The sequence below is a fragment of the Corapipo altera genome, unplaced genomic scaffold (genome assembly GCF_003945725.1).
Source record: "Corapipo altera isolate COAL_440 unplaced genomic scaffold, ASM394572v1 60, whole genome shotgun sequence".
Taxonomy (NCBI): Eukaryota; Metazoa; Chordata; class Aves; order Passeriformes; family Pipridae; genus Corapipo; species Corapipo altera.
The window spans coordinates 4,068,549-4,089,806 of record NW_020884912.1 but is presented as its reverse complement, the minus strand read 5'-3'; the positions used below and the strand labels follow the sequence as shown (position 1 = coordinate 4,089,806).

General features: G+C 39.5%; 2 protein-coding genes across 6 annotated transcripts in view; one reads left to right on the top strand and one right to left on the bottom strand.

Moving 5' to 3' along the window:
- The window catches only part of JARID2 (jumonji and AT-rich interaction domain containing 2), a 215,967-nt gene extending 208,098 nt beyond the window's left edge, over positions 1–7,869 (top strand). For 3 of the 4 annotated variants that reach the window (XM_027654202.1, XM_027654201.1, XM_027654203.1), the window contains exons 15-18: positions 1,180–1,310; positions 3,343–3,526; positions 5,061–5,168; positions 5,946–6,940. In XM_027654202.1, the coding sequence (XP_027510003.1) occupies positions 1,180–1,310; positions 3,343–3,526; positions 5,061–5,168; positions 5,946–6,122 (600 nt within the window). In that variant the 3' untranslated portion in view covers positions 6,123–6,940. Of the gene's footprint in view, positions 1–1,179; positions 1,311–3,342; positions 3,527–5,060; positions 5,169–5,945 lie in introns of all 4 variants that reach the window. The other variant, XM_027654200.1, reaches the window with a different exon arrangement.
- Positions 6,578–21,258, bottom strand: part of DTNBP1 (dystrobrevin binding protein 1) — a 71,075-nt gene continuing 56,394 nt past the window's right edge. For both annotated transcript variants that reach the window (XM_027654204.1, XM_027654207.1), the window contains 3 exons: positions 14,815–14,970; positions 12,788–12,931; positions 6,578–9,458 (listed from right to left, as the gene is read on the bottom strand). In XM_027654204.1, coding sequence (XP_027510005.1) covers positions 9,211–9,458; positions 12,788–12,931; positions 14,815–14,970 — 548 coding nt within the window. In that variant the 3' untranslated portion in view covers positions 6,578–9,210. The remainder of the gene's footprint in view (positions 9,459–12,787; positions 12,932–14,814; positions 14,971–21,258) is intronic.

Sequence of the window (21,258 nt, the reverse complement as noted above, 5' to 3'; positions counted from 1 at the left end):
GATACTGAGAAAACACTGCACTTTTTCCAACTGCATAGTAAATAAGGAATTTGCCTACACAAGAATTCTTGAAAGGGTTTCAGCTACCAAAATCACTCAGTTTGTATTGACCAGAAAGATGTAACTTCAAAAGCTTTCACAGACAGGAACCAGCAAAAGGCAGAACTGAACAGAACTGAACCCTCCTTCTTTTGCCTCTTGTCTCTTTCCCTGGCATCTGCCTGTTTTTTGCTAGTTTTGCTAGTTTGTCCTTTTTTATGTTTTAAAAGATGCAAAATAAGACCAGTCCTGGCCTTCAAGCAGGTCATATGTGTAGATCTTACACTATTTGGAGTCTGAGCCATCCAATATTATTCAGCGTAAGTGATTGCATTGCTCCTCCACAGGAAAAATTAATGTTTAGGGAGAGAATTTTGAGGTGTTTGTTGGTTCCTCCACTTCAGTGAACTGCATGAGTCTATGCCTGGGCATCCTTCTTTCTATTTTTCTCCTTTTCGTGACATCTCTCCTATTCTTGTCTTTTCCACTAATGAAGTTTAAATTTCTTCTTTAAAAAAAAAAGGTACACCTGAAATGTGGTGACACCAGTGTACTTGCATTTTACTTCATTCTCTTTGTATATGCAGAATTTGCCTATCTTTGCATTAAATTTCACAGTAAAGCATATTAAAAAACCCCAGCATACTGATTGATTTCTTAGCATATATGGCATCATGCATTGCAGACACATGCTTTTTTGCTCTCTACTGGTGACTGAAAACACAGTGTTAGATGTAACAGGCATTAGGGTGTTTGTTCTCTGAGGAAGCAGTTGATTATGACTGGGTAGCACGTGTTTTGTTTGGGGTTTTGACATGTTTTTGTGTGGCACTGGTTCACGTAAAGCATGTGCAGAAAATCTTGCAACAGGAAGACCCAATTCAGCAAAGCATTTCCACTTGAAAGGACCAATTTCTAGCTAGCATTCATTTCAGTGTGTACTTAGTGCTGGATGTAAGCCGGAACATAAATACTTGGAAAAATTTAACTCTTGGTTGTTTTAAAAGGCTACGTTTTGCTTTAATTATTGTCTTTTAAATATTAATAAAATTAATAATTTTGAATTAAATTCTTGATAAGATTTTACTTTCAGATTTGCTCAGGAACTCATCTGTCAATTTCTTTCATTTCCTGTCCCAGGAAATGAAGAGACGACGTATAGCCAAACCATTTTCAATGGAAAAGTTGCTTTATCAGATTGCAACGGCAGAAGCAAAAAAAGAAAACGGACCGACTCTGAGTACAATATCATCACTTCTTGGAGAGCTCAGGTAACGAATTGGGGGCCTATTGTACCTATTTGTTTTCCTTGACAGACTCCAGAGGTGGATGACGTAAGTAACCCTTTCTGACATGTCTTGCCCCTACTTAACCAAGCAAAAGCCCAGCAAACATATTTGAAGACAGCCACACATGGAAGGAGCAGTTTCCTTGGCTGTAGCTGATGTGAGATTGCCCGTGGTTGCGATGTCTTACTCTAAGAATTCCCTATTTCGGGCACCATCAAAGAATTAAAGCTACAGTTTACATTAGGTTTTTATTTTGCTAATTCTTGGTGCTGAGAGTCAAGATTTCCCGATGCATTATGTGAATGACTTGGTGCCAAGTGGTTAAACATCTTTCTTGAGTTTTTCAACCTCTTGGCATCAGTAGCCACTGTCAATGCATGTCTGTAGTGGGTTTTGCACCAGGAACCCTTGTCTTCAGCATCAAGATTGTTATATTACAGTTGTAGAAGGTACTTTGTATACAGAAAGTTGTCTTGATTTAAAAGTGAATAAGTGAGCAGCTTATGCATGCATGCTAACGCATCTTGCATTAGAACTTGAACATTTTAAATAAAAAATTCACGCTCCTTTTTCTCTCCAGTATTAAGGAAACATATTTAGGGTTTCTCTTAAGATAGGCGAGAAAAGAAAATATAATGTTGCCTGGCTTCCTGTATAATGATCTTCTCTTTTGTTCCCTACCATGTAGTTGCTACCTATCTTTCAAGTTTGTGACAACTGATACTCGAGATGTCAAGAAAGTTTTGATGAATGGAGTCTACAAACTGTATTTAACTAAATAGCATGTTCATTTGGAAAATTTCCAGTGACATATTGAAGGGGAAAACAGCACATGTGTTGTTTTAGTGTTCAGAAAGAAATGCAAAGAGGTGTGCTGACTGCTTTACCTTCAGCTGGTTTCCCTGTGGGAATAATCACGCTCAAGTGCCTTTCTTTTTTCCCCCTTGAAGAGAAAAAGTCTGCAAGTGCAAAAGGCGAAAGAGAAATGTTGGTGCTTGCTCCTAGACCATCACATCGACCTCTATCAGAGTGGTTCTCAAACTTGTTCTAATGCATAGGTTGGAATTCACTGGAGGATATCAGTCTTTCCTGTGGCTCCTTATATGAAACAAAATCCCAAACAAAATCTGAAAAAAACCAACCCCATGCTAAGTGGAACACTGTACCATATTTTTTTCCTCTCCTTTGTTTTGCTTGTTTGTTATGTGTCTTTTGCTGCCTCTCTCCTGATCTGCCTTGGTTGCTCAGTTTGCCCGTGCCATTTGCTTAGCTTGGCTCTCCACCCATATTCAGCTGTGTCTGGTGGTGCTCTTTTTTATTCTCCCCTTCCATCTGCTCAGCTCACTCCACACTTGCTGTCTTCCAGTCAGCTCCAACCCAACCTGCTCTCCTACTGCTTTAGAGTTCAGCATAGGAGATATTGTCCGCCTTACAGACGCTGTGGGTGAAGGGCGGCTGGAGGGCTTGGTTGTTATTCTTGATTGACATCTCCTTCTTTTTCCCCTGGGTGTACAGCAAGATCTTCGTCTTTTGGCACAATCACTTGCCCTGCTCCCCCTTTCCTGCCTGAAGCACCTCATGGCAGCAGGTCCTTGGTTCATCTCTGCCTCCTGATGAACGTGGCTGTTACTCCTGACAGCAACGGCTCCTCTTCCTCAAGGTGGCTTTTGGCAACTTCAGGAATGACAGTCATGTTAGCCACAGCTCCCGACTCTCCACATGGCCCTGAGCAACCATCAACCTCCAGGAAGTACTCGGCAGTCCCCAGTTCTCTGTGGAGCAGTTTGAGAACCATTGGCTTGATACGGTGGTCGCTGTTAAAATCAGGCAGCGCTTCTGTGGTGCTGGCTGTCTCTCGCCATGCTTAGGGAATGGCACCAACCTCCGACAACACTCAGGGCTGTGCTGTGTGGAGCTAAGGTTTCAGTGATGATGGTGGTAAAAGGGTGATCATATGTGGCTTTGTTGGTGGCATGAGGTGATGCCAGCGTCTAATTGCACACACCATTCACAGGGACACGGAGCTGAGGCAGCGGCGGCAGCTGTACGAGGCGGGTCTCCACTCTTCAGCACGCTACGGCAGCCATGACAGCAGCAGCACAGGGATGGATGGAAAGAAAAAGCCTCGAAAGTGGTTGCAGTTAGAAACGTCAGAGAGGAGATGCCAGATTTGTCAGCACCTGTGCTATCTTTCCATGGTGGGTAAAGTCCTCTGCTGCCGCTGGGGTCCTGTCCCCCTGTTCTAAAATTCTGTTGAACTATAAGTATTTGAGAGGCAGCACATGACCACAGAGTCATCTCATGCACTCCTTGCAAGACACAGAGATGTTGATTTAGTTGTGCCAGAACATTTATCACCTTGGCCAATGGTGACAGAAGACAAGAGTTAGTGTCAGCTAACTTCTCTCCCCTGTCAGGAAGGGATAAACCAGTCACTCAGCCACTCCTGGACACCTGTGAGCGTGTTTGCATTGCACTAGGAGGGGGTAACAGAGATACCTGCAGGTTGCCAGTAGTAGTAAGTCATGGCAGAACAGGTCTCAGGATGAGCTGGCAGCTCAAATACATGCCCCGAGTCTCAGGCATGCAGCTACAGCCCATGCTGCGACAATTTCCCTGCAAGCCAAATTGCAGGGTAGATGTATCCCATCTGTCAAGCTGTTTGCCAAACTGTCTGTTCAAAACCAGCAGTCACGCCCATAAACTTTCTCTCTCTTTTTAGAAGTAATTGCCTACTGGCTTTTGAAGGTGTGCTAACCACTATGGTGACATTTCAATGTTTTTAGCTGTATGCAGAACACCTACAAATACAGCAATTTCATTAAAAATACCAAAAGCCCCTCCCACAACCTTATGTACCATTTAATTCCAAGAACAGATATTTAAATAAACATAATACAGTGCATTGGAGCCCATATTTAGGCCCTTCCCCTCCCCTCCCATCTTTCGGCAGTTTTTTTGGTTATAGATGTTAGGCTTTTAATGGAAATGAAATATAACTGTAAATGATCAGATGTAGCCATTTCCTTCCCTAGGATAGAATATGCTGTCTTTATACATGCCTTTATACCACTGTTGAAGCAGCACTAGTTTGAAGTAACTTTAAAATGAGTTTGTTAAAAAAGAAAACAAACAAAACAAAACACCAACCAGAACCTCTTAATTCTGGGCAATTTGCTCTGGAGTAAGTGTAATTGTGGGAGGGATTTTTCTTTGCCACTCTTTAACAGTAGCTGGGGACAAAAAATCAAGTTGGTTGTTAAATTCCAAGCTGAGTGTGCAGGCTTGGCAGGCAGCCAGCCAAGCAAATATGACCTCTGCCGAACAAGACAGTAGCTGAGGAATCCTGTGGTTAAGCTGATTTTATCCTTATTCAATACAGCATTTTAAGTAATGGGAAACTACTCCTTTCAGATCTTTAGACGACATAGAAGATGCCAATAAATGCATATACCATTTGGATTTAGCCTTCATTACTGTTGGTGTTTTGTTTTGTTTTTTTTCCAAATTACATCTACTTGCCAACATTAGCACTTAAAAAGGGATATGTTCTTTCTTCTTACTACACATTCTGAATCATTTCACAATGTGTAATGTTTATGGCTCCTTCCACTAGCTTGCAGTAAAATCCAGGTTTAGTCATTCAGACAGTAGTTCAATACTCTGTGCATAACACGGCTACAATTTGGAGCTTACTGCACTTCTTACCCCCACCTCTGCTCTTTTATACAGGTTGTACAGGAGAACGAAAATGTTGTCTTCTGCTTGGAGTGTGCCCTGCGGCACGTGGAAAAACAGAAGTCGTGTCGGGGACTGAAAATGATGTACCGTTACGATGAGGTCTGTACTGACACAGCTGTGTGATGCTGGGGGGCTTTGATACCCAAAACTTAGGGGTAGGCTTAACTCTGTCCTACCAGGACCTCAGGAAACTGGTCTTGGGTTTGTTGTTATTTTGGGTTTTTTGGGTGTGCAAAAAAGGCACTTTATTATGATCTAAGTAAAGAAATAGAGGGAAACACAATGATCAAAGGGAAACCTGAAGCATAAACTGCATGAATATGTGTTACAGAAGAGAGGAGCCATTTAATGCTTTGGTATGCTGTCAAACCTGAGGCTTTGCTTTAACTGGTAACTTCTGTACTTTAGGATACCTTCTCTCTGTTGGTAACTGTAAGTTCAGGTGACTTATTCCAGTCCAGCTGAACATTCTTTAAGGCAGACTTGCAGAGCACATGTAGATGAGAGGTCCAGTTAATTGCTCCAAGCACATGTGATGATGGATAATCACAGAACTCAAGTTGGTGATTTAGGACTGTGCCTGGTTTCTGGGCTAATGCTACATGTCTCCACCTGTCCAGCTGGCTCCATTTCTCCCTTGGGTGTGAGAAGATGGGGGCAGAATAGAGAGTGGGGCACAATTTACCATTAGCCTGAAAGGTAAATATCGAAGCAGTGGGAAAAATTACAAAATCAGCTTTTGGGGAGCAGCACTTGGTACAAGCACCTTTTTGAGATAGGCTACTCAGCAGTTTCTGAGCTCTGTATCTCTGTTCTTTTTAAGTGACTGAAGAGCAGTTGCTAATTTGTGTTTTGTTTTTCCTACTTCCCGAACAGGAACAAATAATCAGTCTTGTCAATCAAATCTGTGGAAAAGTATCTGGTAAAAATGGCAGCATTGAGAACTGTATCAGCAAGCCTACACCAAAAAGAGGACCTCGTAAGAGAGCGACAGTTGACGTGCCATCATCTAGGCTTTCATCCTCCAGTTCATCCAAAAGTGCTTCAAGTTAATCCTGAAGATGCCAACACTCTCATTTTGTCAATTTATATATATTTTTTGTAATTATTATACCATAGTTTGGAGTACTTGCTGTAGAATACAAGCTGTCTTTGCACTAGCTCTAAAGAAGATTTTCTTCTGGTTTTAGAGAACTAATTTTGTTTTAGCATTAAACTGTTGAATTTTTTTTTTTTTTTGTACTTAGAATAGATAGATACAGCAGTCTGATTTTTTTAAACTGCCGTATGTTCACTGTTTTAAAACCGGCAAGGGGCTGATAAAATATTAATTTGTATTGTCCCTATGGCTGAAAAAAATAAAAAGCCTTTTTGGTAACTGTGAAAAAAGGCTTTTAACCCATTTTTTGGATAGGTTAAAGTTTGATGTGTTTTATAATTTGTTCTCCAGTCATGTGAGCAGATTTTTCTAGAGAGAAAAGGGATAGGAGACAAAAACTTGAAAGAAATTGCTTTACTTTGGCTGTCTTTTATTCTGTCACAGCAAGATGAGTTTTGTAATTTTTTAAATTGGTGAATACACACTTTCTTTGGGAGGTTATGGCAGCTGAAGATGGACTTTGTTTCCTAACTGTAGGCAAAAGGAGGAGATTTGGAGTATGTTCTCTTTTACCAGCACATCACTATGCATCTGTTTTGAGGGGAAAAAATAAAAAATTAAAAAAAAAAAAATAAAGAGGAAAAAAAGACTGCCTGCCTTGAGGAGTCATGTGAGGGAAAACTGTGCCTGATTTCATTAGGAAATCCATTCTGTTATTTTTTGGTGCTGTTGGCTACTTTATCAAAAACCCTTCAATAGCATCCTTTAAAAAGAAAAAAAAAAGAAAAAAAAAGAAAAAAAGTGATTGAAGCCATAAGTGCTTCTTTTGTCATAGACGTGCAATCTTTCTAACATTCCATTTCCATTCCACTGCTGTTTTTCACACCTTTACACAGTCAAGCATTAATTTTTGTTTTGAATTTGTTTCATTATATGATTCACATTTAGAGCCACTAGCAGGTCTGCATATTTCTTTTGAATGTGAAAATGCATTTGCTTTCATCTTGTCTATTTTTTCTCTTCATGTTGTAACAAAAAAAAAAATCACACCTTTTGTACATATGCCTGTAAATTTTTTTAAATACTTGAGCCTTTTCTTGGGGTGGGGGGAGGGATGGCAAAGAGACAAGATGAAGAAAAGCCTTACGTTTCACTTTCTTCATCGGTTGGATTGGATGCTTACAGGGTTTTTCTTGTAACATTTATAAGTGCTGCTTACATCACTGAACAACAACAAAAAATAATAATGGAGTAGCTGTTGCCCTTTTCTGGTTGTGTGTACAGTATGTGTGGAATAAAAAAGGGAAAATGTTTTCACAAACTGTTTTGTTTCGTAATTGAATTCAACAATACCGTAGCTACCCATATTGCACTGAGCTTGCCAGTGGTGACTGTCAGGAAAGTCCTATAATACAATTTGTTGGTTGTTGTTGCAGAAGACTGAACTGTTTTGGAATATTTAACAATAACATAAACAGAGTCAAGTGTTTTCAAATGTGGTTGTCTGGTTTTTATGGCCTTGCTGTGTACTTTTCCCTCTTGACAGTAAACTTCTGACTATGGCTTACAGTTTGACATTTAATTTATTAGCGCTGCTCTGCTCTCTTTCCTTGTAAGGAAAGACTTCATGTTGTTTATTGCCAGTTTTTTGTTTACTTTCCAGGTTTGTACTACAAGGTTTAATAAAAAAAACAAAACTTTTTTGGACATTTTGTCTGTCTTCTGGAAAGCGAGAGAGTAAAGGAAGCTCCTTCAAGAAAAGTTTCTTTCAACAGATGCCTTGTTGAATAGTAAATCTCTTATTGTAAAGACTGAGCTTCTAGCCTTCATTTCCCAGACAGGAGTCAGGAAACACTTTGTCAGCTAACAGTGAATCCTTAAGGAAACTGGCCACTTCCCAGCTGGCGAGCAGCAGGAGATGCCTCGTTCCCTTGGTTTGTCAGGGCAAGTCTTTGGAAGGGATCTACATCACAGCTCATCCTTTTTACTTACGCTGTTTCTGATTACATTCCTTCCCTCCGTGCATGAAGAGCAGGAGCCAGGAGCCTTCTCAAAGGAGAGCAGATCCCTGCAAATAGAGCATGAGACTTGACAAGCAACAGGTGTTAGACATGTTCAGACCTCGAGTTTAGAGAGAAAAATGACTGCAGAAAAAATGGCAATAAGATGATGCCTATAGGTCCTAAGGTTTATAAAATATATGCACTTAATTTATAATTAATTCAGGTTTATTTCCCTTGCACTGCTGGCCTGCATCAGTGTAGTCAAACAGATGTTACCATGGAAAAGCACATTACCCTGGTGCTCCTAATAACCATTTTTTTTTTCTGAATTAGGCTCCTCTGTTCACTGTCATGGATAAAATACTTGGGTAGTCAAGTAAAAGACAGGGTTGGGATAGAAATACTTTATTTTATCTTGAAAGAGGAGTTTACACAATGCTAAGATACCTGCTCCACAAGGAGTGTAACATTTCAATACGCATCTCTCCTCCTTTTCAGGTTCTTATTTTTTCCTTAACACCTACAATAACTAAGTTGGTCCTGAATAGGAAGTGTGAGAACAGTAAACACTGCTGCATTCGTAGACAAAGGCAGGAGGCAGACAGTAGGTAGTAAAGAGTAGAAAATAACTTTTCATTTTGGTTTGGATCCTAAATCTTCAGTTGCAGCAGCTGAAAACATGCAAGGAACAATTTGGGTTCAGTATTACACATCAACTCTTAAGTATTTCCAATCAGCCGTTTAAAGGTTAGTGGTCAAAGTAACTTCTATCTTTCCCCTTTAATTCTCTTATACATAGTATATACAACAGTTTTACTGCTCCCCTGAGCCCCAAGACTACTGTTAAAGTGTGTGTGCTTTAGGCATATTTTTTTTCTTTAAAAACCAACCTCCATATGACTGGCAATTTGTAAAAAGGCAGTATTTAAGTAAAAAGATCTGGCTGTTATGCTTGGTTAGCAAATTGTTACACAGGCAAGCTCTTCATTCACTTGTTCATTCATTCAGAAGTCATTCTTAAAGGATATGGTTTTAAGATTCAAATAGTTTGAGAGTCACTTTCATCACTAGCATCTGAAGCACACTTTCTTTCAGTTACAGCAGCAAGGGCAGTGTCCACTTGAACTTCCTCTTCGTCAGACTGAACAACTGGAGACTCTCCTTCACTTGCATCTTGGCTGGCAGAATCAGTGCAGGTTGATGACAGTGAAGACAGTTTTTGTCGTAACTCAGACTGGCTCGGGACCTGAAGACTTATCTCATTCACGCAGGTGTTGGTGTCAGGCCCTTATAGTTGGAAAAAGAACAACAAAAAAAATCAAGCATTGGCTTGTCAAGGGAATTGGTAAGTCAGTACATTAACATTAGCTTAGCATTGGTTAGTGAGTCACATTCAGGCTGTTTTCCTCCTTTTACAAAACACCATTAAAAATCCCTACAAAACACAAAGCTGCTTTTGGCTTTTCTGAAACAGATCTCTCATACAAGCCACAGGCTGGATTTAATCTGTTTCTGATGGTGCGTATGGCTCTCGTTCATTCTGGAATCGCTAATGCTTGAGATAAATAAGGTAAGATGGCAGGAGCATTAAGTCCTGACTGTTAAGAGACATAGCTGATGCCCTGTTTGCCTGTTAGCAAAGACCACTTAATCCTCCTAACTGACTTTAATAAACGTCCACTCAGACGTCAGCATGTGCTGAGAATCGTCACCAAGAGGAAAATCCTCCCAACAAAACTGTCCAACACAAACCCTGAGGAAATAAAAAACCCAAACCAAACCAACTAGAAGACAGGCACTAATAGTCATCTCCAGTTTTGACTAAAAATGAAGATGCAAAAGCAAAACAAATTCTTGCCCTCGGCACAAAAACATTCCTCTGGTGCAGCTGTACCATAGCTCAAGTCCACAGGAATGGGATTTTAAGACTATGCTTCCTCGATACCCTGTGCAAAAAAGACTTCTAAGCAAGTTCAGTTTAACAGTGTTTGCTTGCAGTTTGAGAGTTCAAGTTTCAAAATTAGATCCTCTTCCCTGGACAGTTCCTGACAGTCAGAAGTTAAAATGAGGCGACATGTAAACACTGTCTATGTGCTCTGCCAAATAAAGCCCTTTTTTCCTTCTCTACTATACAAGTGTTTCTCCATAGTCAGCTCACCTGCCTTCAGCACTGAGTAACTTTAGTGAGAAAATACTCTTAAAAATCCTGTGGGATTTTGTTTTAAAATTGTTTCAGAAGGGTCAGATGGATATGAGCTGATCGTTACACCTTAGCTCAGCTCAGGCTATTGGCAGAGCAGTTCAAACTACACTGCCCTATGACTGGTCCCCATAGTCTTACCAAGTTAAATTTTAATAAGGAAAAAGTCACAACAGCATCTGGAGGTAAGAGAAGCTTCTTGTACTAAATACTGTTGCTCTGGCACATTTCTTTCCCTAACTAGTTGCAATCTTAAATTCTGGTCCTAAACTTGGACAACAACTTTATGTGACATTGTAGTAGCTTCTCTGGGACCCAGGAACTCTATGGGGAAGCGAGTCCTTGGCAGGACTCCAATTCCAACACGAGTTGATAAACAACTGGTACATTCACAATTTTGACAGCTGACCAACCTGCCTGGGCAGAGAACATCCTGGCTGTGTCACCCCAGGATGTCTGGTAGGTCTCCACTGAGTTGCTTCTTGAGGCAGTACATGAATTTATATTGACTGCAAATGATATTAGGAATCATGAGGCATCACTAGAAATTTTAGAGACACCTGCTTTTATGTTGTGTACACTAGTATGAGGAGGAATTTTCAGAAGGGACAGAGTTAAGTAAATTTTTCAGTTCAATTTACTATCATGAAATGTTGCAAAACCAATGCCCATAAGCTGGCAATTTTTATAGTAAGAAATATTTGAAAAAATGTTAATGTCTTGAGCTGATTCTCATTTTTACCTGTTACTGAAATAACTTACCTGCATTCTGTGGTGTTCAGCACAATTGTGAAATATATTGCTTGCCCTGACCACCCATTTCTCCACTGACAGCAAAATGAAGAGTTACCTTTAAGTCATCTCATCTTTCTGAGAATTAAGACTATTGCATATTTAGTTTGATACTAGGGGACCAGGTTCCAAGCACAAAAATCCCTTATTCAGAGGGAAATGAATCATCTGGAACCACAACAGCAAGGTTCACAAGACTGTTACACTGCAGTAGGAATAGCTGTCAAGGAGTAAATCTTGCTGCAAGTCCAGCCAAACTCTGCAGTAAAGCTGCAGTGCTGGAACATCAAAGCACGGGTACATTATATTAGTGTATGTGCATATATATATACTATCTATACATACACACTGTAACACATTACAGCACAAAATAAATCACACAAGTTTTTTTCAAAGGTTAATAAATTTTACATCTATTTAGGAGAAAAAAAAACCCTCCATAACCAAAACCACCTAGTAGTTTCTGCACTTCCTTAGATCATCCAGTTAGATTGTTTGCTGTTAAGACATAAAGCTTCTTGGTCCAACATCTGCCAAAGACCCAGCAAACAGAAAACAGTCCTAGATTCTGTGTAATTACTGGCATGCTCAAAGGATGATCAACTTTAATAATGCATGAATTGGATGCCTATCCAAAACCAGCAACCTGAATTCAGTTTTTGCAATGAAACACAAAAACCTTCAGTAGTCAATTGTGCCTTGACTACTTATTGTAAGTTTTTTTTCACATTCACAGTAGGTGTTTATCACCTGTACATAGGGAGTACTATAAGTACTTTTATAAAAATATTTCAATCTGTATTTTCCGAAGAAATCAAAAGTACCTTTAAAGGAGCTTCATCATCTCCCCCAACAAAAATCGTTTCAGCTCTTCTGAGAAAAGGTATTTTAGTACAGAAGTTTTTAATTGAGAAAACATACTTCCCTGGTAGTTAAAAGATCCAGTACCCAGACACTAATTCCCTACCTTTATGCAGATCCCTCATCGTGCTGCAGCTTGGCAGAATTCAAATATGGTTTTGTCCATCAGAACATATAAACAAAATTTTGAATTAACATAATCCAATTTAACTGACATTACTAGCAGAAGGAAGGCTATATGAAGGAGTTGCGCTATCAGAATCACTATTCAGAAGCTTCTAGTACCCTGTTATGTTTTATATGTGTGTGTCTGTGTGTGTGTGCGTGTGTGAACTGCTGGGTTGAGCCACTTCTCTGAGTATCTCTCACTGAAGATCTTACAGTATACAACTGGTCCAAATTTACCAAGCAACATTCTGGACTTTCCGCTGATGTTTGTTAAAAAGTCCTCTGTTAATCCTATACTGAGAAAAATGCACCTTAAAACCATGTGTAACATATCACCCATCCATACTGTGATGAATACAGCAGGAAGCTGAAGTAACTAGATGAAAAAACAGACAGTCCAGAAATATCACATACTTTTGCATCAAGTTCCCTTGTACAGAAACTAAATGTTAATGTTTTGAAAAGCACTGATAAAGAATATTCCATCTACATAAAGCAAAATGTTTTATGAGATAACATCATCCATTACAAATGAGAGCAATTCTGGTGATTTATCACTGTGTCTCAAAGTACGCTGTCATTACTAATACCATACCCAGCATGGGAGAAAGCACATTATTGTCTTCGCCTCCTGAGTTTAAAAAGACATCAAGTGCTTCTTGGTCAGACATGTCCATTAGGTCCATCTGTTCCAGCATGTCCACATTCACTTCCATGGAAGACATACTTCCAATCGGTTCTGCAGTAAAAACAGTGCAATCAGCAAACGGACAATCAGTTACATGATGTTATCACATACCCAGGCTTCAATAGCTGCTATTATTGTGTGCATTAGCAATAATTAAACTAGGAAAGGGAGGAACACATCCAGAGAAGCTGCTCAGCACCAATTTCAGCCCAAATCCAAGAGCACTCTGTGGAACTTTGTTGTGAAACTAACATCCATTACTGTTTTTGTAAACCCAAACATTTTTAGAAACAGTATTTATAGCAATAGCATTGTCAGAAATATGATAGGATGGGGCTCAGGGGCAAAGATTGAAACTTTCCATTTTGGAACACTCCAATTCTCTCAACCAAAAGTCTTTTTAGAGAAAAACAAACACATTTAAGCACACAGTCGCTAAATGTCAATACACAAGGGATGTGGAAATTCAGAAATAAGGATTAATGTTAACAGAGAGCAGCCATTCTTCCTCTCAGCTAATCTAAGAAATGGTAGTAGTATGCAAAACCTAGGCTCATGCCCAGCATGGGGATTGCACATTATTAATTACTCAAGCAAATCACTTATTACTGTCAATATAATACTGACAATTTGCAAGGGAATCAAATACTTGGATAAGCATCTTCTTCCTTGAACAACAAGACATGCAAACACAAAACAACTAAGTTCAGGGGTGTCCAGATTTAAGTCTAGTTGCTGCATGTGTAACATCAAATATTAAAATGAGCAGTTTATTGGTTTATGTAAACTTAAAATTACACTCTTAAAAGCATTCATAGGTGAACTGAGATGAAATCCTTCTATTTGATTGGTTTTTTTCCAAATATACTACAGCTCCGTAGTTTTACATATACTGCAAGACCAAATCTTTCATTAAAACAGTTTCTTTGATACACATGTGTTCCACATTATACTAAAAAGCTGTAGTTTCAAATGTTAGGTAGCCTAACACTCAAACCTAGCTGTGTCCAGTACTAGCCCATGACAACATCCACTTTTAGTCTAATGGACTGTATATTACAGAAAGCAGAAGACCCAAACTCAGTTCCTTACTGGACCACAAATTTAGACTTACATATCCCACCTCTCCCTAGCTACCCATCTAGAGCATCTTGCAGATGAGTATTTATAGCACTGAAGCAGAGAAATGGAAATCTTGGATTGCATTCACTGCTCTGACATTACAAATGATAGCAGAACTGGTCTTGGAACAGGGACAGAATCTCTACGTTTTTTCCTGCTGCACGAATGCATAATTTCCCACTTGCTTCCTTACTGGTCCAACAATCCCTGCATTTTGGCCCAACAGATGGAAACCTCCCACACAGAAGTACCTGTAGTCTATGCCTTTCTTGTGCTTTAACTAGTCCAGAGATGCCAGACTTGTGTCATCTCATAATAAGGAGAGCACTTTATCTGACCTCCCCTGTGCTAATCACACACCCTGCATGTTACACACACAATGGAAATAGCTACCACCTGGGAAGTGTTTTGAAACGCAACCCTGAGCTTTCCTCTGCACTTTTCAATTTTTTCTGAGGCACCTCCTTGCCAGGTGACAATCCCAGGCTTTGGAACTCCAGTGGACAGAAGCAGCTGCCTCCATCCATATCTTTATAGACATAGATGCACTCTTCAGCTGCAGAGAAAAGTGCTGTTCCAGATGCACTTCTGCGCTTTGCATTTCCTCAGACAAGGAACAGAGTCTGACTAATCTCCTAAGGTATCTAGCTCCCCTGGGACACGAAGTTTGTTTCATTGGCCTATCTGAAGTTCCAGTTCCTCTGAGGAAGAATTTGGACACTGCAATGTGTTAAAACCGCTGCTGACTCTGACCCCTCAACAATGTTCTCCAAGTTGTTTGTGTATTACACGGAATGTATTTTAAAACTTGCCTCGCCTCTCTGCTATCTGCAGATATCCTGTGGAAAGGTATTGCTCCATGTCTTGCTGGAAGGCTTCTTCAAAGAACTTCTGACGTTCCTTTAGCTTCATCTGCTGGGTGTGCTCCATGTCCAAAACCTTCTGTGCATGTTCAGCATCTAGTTCAGCTGAGCATAAAACAAACAAATAAGGAAAATATTGCATGTATATCCCCCTGACTTTCAGAATTTAAAAGCTACGGAACCAGTTCAATACTGGCAGATTGTTACTACAGGCTGTTATGAAAGAAGGCTTCTGGGCTTTGCAACTACATTTTAGAACAGGATAAGAATACTATATTAGGCAGCATAACCTTCACATTAAAGTGATGTCATAACTATTTATCTTGAGGCAAGATGCAAATTTCCTGAGCTGTATAAACAGGAATACCTGAAAGCCCCAGTCCATCAACAACAGGGATTTTAGAAGCCCGTCAAAAAAAGCTCAGATAATGATGCTTCTGCAGTCATATGTACCTCATGCACACAGAGTAACGCCTTTAATTTGAACATTGCAGCACATTTCCACTACAAAGCAACTGGAAAGATACATATATACCTATGTGTACATACACATAAATACACATACATACATATGTGTGTGTGTGTGCACATGTGTCTGAGATTCTGGCTTTGTCAGCCTTCAGACACAATGGAAAAATCCTTTAAAGGATATCCTACATGTAGCACAGGAATGTATTCACAGAAACTGTGAAGGTAGCCTGAGTTGACAGGAGGTAGGTAATCAGTGCTGTTTTTAAAACATCACCACACAGGCATTAATAAATATACAGCAGCAGAGAGGACCATGATGATACCAACACCATAAACGCAAAGCCAACTACCATGAATTACTAATACAACACCAAACAGAAAGGGCCACCTCGTATAGCTTGTACAGACACACAGTGACAACTGAATTTGCTTAGACGTAGCTATGCCGGGTCTCTGGCAGCTCCTCTTTCCTCCTGCAGCAAAGGAAGCATTAGGTGGAATATCATTAGAACTCCTTCCCTTGTTTTGCTCTACAGGAGTCAGTGACTGGCCAGAGGATATACAAAGAAAAGAATCGTGCTGTTTAGTGAAGAATAACATCTTCAAAATAAAAAGATGTGGCTGCTATTGAAATTCCAACTGCAGCCAGACCACTATTAGACTATGCTTCAGAAAAATTGCTTATTAGAAGGAATATGTAAATGGGAACTCTTCCTCCCAGAGTTCTCTGCTCACTTTCCTGAACCAGTCTCATGAGCACTCTGCTTACAATAAAACAAGACTTTTCTACAGCTGAGCTGCTGATGGAAGGGATGGAGGCAGCATGAAGAGCTGCTGGTCTGTTCTGTTCTACCCATTAGAAGAAGGTCCAACAAATACCACTGGGTGAAAAATGTCCAAGCTTTCACACACCAGAAAGACACAGCTAGAATATGACATCCATATGGATAAATGCTGGAAGAGAGTTAAGGCTTTTTAGGACAAACATTGTGTCAGTCTTCCAGGAAAAATGTTATGTTAATAGTATTTTACAACACGGACACTCATCAAATGCATTTACCATTATAGAGATTATTACCCAAATTCAGAGCATGTTTTATTAAACCAGGCAAAAGCATCAGAGAGCAGTACTTCACTCTGTTGCCTGCATCAAGGTCACAGATCATACACAGAAGCAACTGAGCTGTGAGAGATTCCAAAAGAAGCCAGAAAACTGGGCTGTCTGCCACACCAAATATTCATTAAAACATCAGTAAATAAGCTGAAATCTTTTTCTTAAAGCAGATTTCAGAAGTAAAACATCAGTGTATAAAAAGGAAAGCATTTTCCCTGAAGGCAACATGTCTTTATTATCAATTACACTGTGGTGTATGATGACTTTGTGTCCCCTGGAGCAATTCCTTTAATACAGGCCTGAATGATGAGCAATTATTAATAACATTGTCTATGATGCAGAAATGCTATTCAATTGTAATAATAAAAGCCAGAGGCTCTCACTGACAACAGAAATTTCCTGTCTTTCTCATGATACATTCTGACAGTTTTGCACTCTATATTGGTAGTTCAGGATATTTTTAACCCCAAAACAGAGATGGCATCCAAGTAAGATATGAGACTAATGCAATCTCTTTCTTAACATTGAGTACTCTGTTTTTAACTTCTGCCTAAAATGTTCTGTTAAACTGAAGTTGTCCCCAGCCAAAGCTAAATGGCAACAGCTGCCTGCAGTGCTGATGTGTTCCACAGAAACTCTAGATACACAATCTTGAAGAGTTGTCACAGGTTTGTTCTCCAAAGTCTGTTACAGAGTTAACATCAAGAACCTTGCTGCACGATTTCATGCTCTGCTGGGTGTAATAATAGTTGCTTGGCTAAGCAGAATCCAACTGCTGCATTCGGAGTTTCTGTTTGTTATCAGAAATGCTAAGGATGGCTAGACAAAGCCAACAGTCAAACGTGAAACCATGGAAAACGGATGTATTGCTTCTTTTACAAAGCTATTCAGAATTACGTTTTCCATAAGCCAAGTGTAGTTTATAAAACACTGAATAGAGACAGTACCAAAGGAGTTCTAAGAAAGAGAATCATCCATATACCATCACACCCTGCTCATATGAATTCTTCCCAGGATGCAAACTGAGACCTGTCACACTTAAAATACTATTGCATTTTTCCTTTTGCCATAAAATTGTACCTTTCAATTACTAACTGCACCTATGTCTCAATCACACTGCTGTGCACAGAAAAGAAAAAAAAGACAAACTACACAGAAAATGCACAATTAGATGCAGACATGCAGGAATTGTCACGATAACCCAAATAAAAGGTGACTTTAATTCTCCACCAGATGATCTTTAACAGAACAGAAACTAAAAGCAGGTAAAACATTTCTTAAAAATTGAAAATTCAAGGCTGACATACAGCCTTCTGTACTATCCTCAGGAACAGCCCCATGGCCAATCCCTGGCTCCTCTCCCTTGCAGTCAAGGTACAACCCACAGCCCAACTCCCCCATGCAGAGGCGGCACTCACCCACAGAGCTTCATGTGCTACAAAACCTCATTTCCTCCAACACAGCTCTTCCTCACCCTCCCTGTGCAGGTGCTGGAGCACAGAAGTCTCTTGACCCTGGGATGAGTCATCCCAGTCTGAAGTTGCCCCTGGGCGTGTGCACCCCTACTGAGATGCTGCACTGCCCTCGCCTCCTCTGGCCAGGTGAGGATTTATCAGGAAGTGTCAGGGCATGACCCTACTTCTCCAAACACCTCAGCATGAGAAAAAGTTATAGTCATCATCTGCTTCTGTCCCTGTGGATCGTGCCTAGTACCACCTAATGAGGCTGGAAAGCTGTACCAGTTAATTCCAGCCATTAAAAGGACTGCCCTGTGCTCTCAGAGGTCAATGAAAAAAAAACAAAAACAAACCAAAAACAGAGTCTAGAGTGTAGTTCTTAAAGGACTGATTTTCCCTATAGGCGCTTCCTCCCCTCAGCTTTTTTCCTGGGAAAAAAAAATCACCATACAGATGTACAAATAGGTCAAAGACTTAGGAATCAAGGCAAGACTGCAAGCACAATATTATTTGGTCCATGTTTCCACATCTCAATTTGCATTTTTGATATCTTTCTGCAGACAGGAGCTGTGCTAACCAGACGCTGTATTCCTATGACAAGATTAATTTATTAAAGCCAGGACCTCAGGACAAGTTATTTCTTAATGACTTTATAAAATATTGTGATTTATAAATTAACTCCATTTCTGGGTAAAACTCCCCCGCCTTGTATCTGAAATGTTTGAACTAGACACCAGAAAAATCCAAACTCCAAAGGAATAAATTAAAATAGTTTATTACCATATAAATCAAGTATAGGGGACACCATTTTCTGATATCATTCCTAGGCCTGGCTGACACTTTTTACAAATTAAAATTCTGCCACAGTAAATAAAGTTTCTATCCAACCAACAAAATTACCATTTTATACTTTAATATAAAAAATTTTCCAGCTATGCACAATTTTCCTGAGAAAAGTGTGGCTACAAATAAAACAAATTAGAAGAATGACTACCAAAAAAAAAAAAATCAGCAACTGAAAACACTGGTTGTTTACATGGCTAACACAACCTTTAGGCCTAATATGAAAGATGTCAAGTTGTCCAAATGGATTGCTTTTTAGTGCTTCCATACTGTTACGCAATCGGTTTACTTCCCTTCAATTAACTTATTACATAACTTTATAGTTCTCATGTGAAGTAGAACCTATATCTGTTCTAAAGAGAGAAAGACACAGAGTAATGCAAAAAATGCCCTTTGTCTCCCTCCCTCTGTAGTTCATTTGCTTTTTCTAGACTCATCCGATCAGACCATAAAATGCACGCAAGCATTCTTTGCGGCCTTTTTTTGCTTTTGCTACAGATATCAAAGTTTCAAGCAGCCCTTCACTGAACTCACTCCTGGTTTTTGATGTTCCTTCTGTGCTGAGGGACTTGAAACTGGACAAGACACAAAGACATGTTGAGCAGGGGAGGATAATCCCTTCCCTTCATCTCCTGGCCCTGTTCCCATTCACACAGCCCAGGGTGCTGTGGCCTTCCTTGCTGCCAGGTGTCCATCACTTCCTCCAGGACAGAGCAGCGTGTTTGCTTGTCACCAGCCTCTACAAAGGGCATGACCCATAAACTACCACTCTCCAACACAACTGGTTATTTATCCATCCTATTGCCCATCCATCTAGACTGTACCATCATAACTTGGCTACAACAATACTGTGTGAGGTTGGCAAAACGTATCAGTAACATGGCTATTCACTAAACAACCAAAACCCTTCAAAATCAGAAAAACAATATCATAAAAACAGGCAATGGAAGACAGCTTTTCAAGTGCATTATGACTTAGCAACTTATACTTGCAACTGCCTCATTATAGACCCTTTCAAGCAAAAATATCAAAGCAAGACAAGATGCCAGAGTGTGCTTCAAGGAATGCAGTTTTCCTCAAAAATGTTTAAATTGTACTTGACAGAATTTAGAGTACATTTTCATATGACGAGGGATGAAGTTCAGAGCACTCCTGCACTACACTGTGCAGACAAGTTGTGAGAGAGTGTTGGCAAAACGTGAAAACAAGAAGTAGAATAAGCAACCTAGGTGCACACAGTCTTTCTTCCACATTAGAGTGAAAAGAAAACAAGTAAGAGCCACAAGACCTAGCTGGTTTAAAACTTTTAAATAAGAGTTTCTTTACAAAGCAATTTGTTTTTACTAAAGGTATATTCGAATAATTACAAACAATAAAATTAAGTCCTGATTTACTAGAATGGAAAGTCAGGATTTCACTCAGTGACAGAAGGATCACCTTTGTTGTAAAAAATATACACTGTTCCAAATGAAATTTACTGTCTGACAACTCTCAAAAGCCTGCATTTTCATGAAGGTATATTTTACTAAAATTAAGATTAACAGTCATTAAAAATGTATGTATTTCTTTATATCTAACTAGTGTTTTCATAGATTTTATCAGAATATGAAAACTTTAATTAGCCCAAAAATAATCTAGTCAAGAGGAAAAGCAGAAATTTCACCAATGTAGAGAAATTATTTTTAAAGTTGCCCAATAAGCAGTTTCAACAAGTTGGCTTACCTTGGAAATTCTCTCTAAACAAACAAATTGCTTACTTGATATCCTTGGAAAGTAAAGAATAAGCTTAAATAAATATCAGAATAAACCACAGACAATAGCTGTCTGTGTACTCCAAGATTCCAGTTACTAAAGCAGCACCTGGAGGAAGAGGCAGCTTCCGACCAATGTGACAGGAAACATAGCTTGGGAAAAGGTTTTTTCATAACTCCAAACTTTATCTGGCTACCAGGAAATCATCATAATTAACAGATACTAAAAATACGCTCCACCAAAGAGCAAATGCATAAATGGAGTTCTAAAAATGTAAATATATCTAGAATTAAAAAAAAATAAATAAAATTACACAACTAATCATATGCTTCACAGTGTATGAAAAAACTGGTAGAGCCTGACAGAATTAGGATCTTATAGGTTGGGTAACAAAAGGTTACTGCGTTTACACTGATTTTACTTTCACAGTTTTCTTCAGCTATCTTCTACTTTTTAAAGCCCTGCAAAGTATGACGACCATTCTAAGGCAGATCACTGGCTTGCCACTGCAGATGAAAATACACCTGAGCTACAGACAGACTGGACCCAGTTTGGGTTTAATTGAATTTTTTAACAGTTTAGTACAGCCCACATTGTAACTAATTTTAGGAGTTCAGACAAGCCCAGAGCATCCAAAGTTACATATAAAAGCTTAAACCCTGCCTTGCCCAACTGCACTTTCTTGCAAGAGAACAAAGCAAGCATCCTGCATAGCAGCTCTACAGCACATTATAATCTTCAAATTGCTTTCACCTT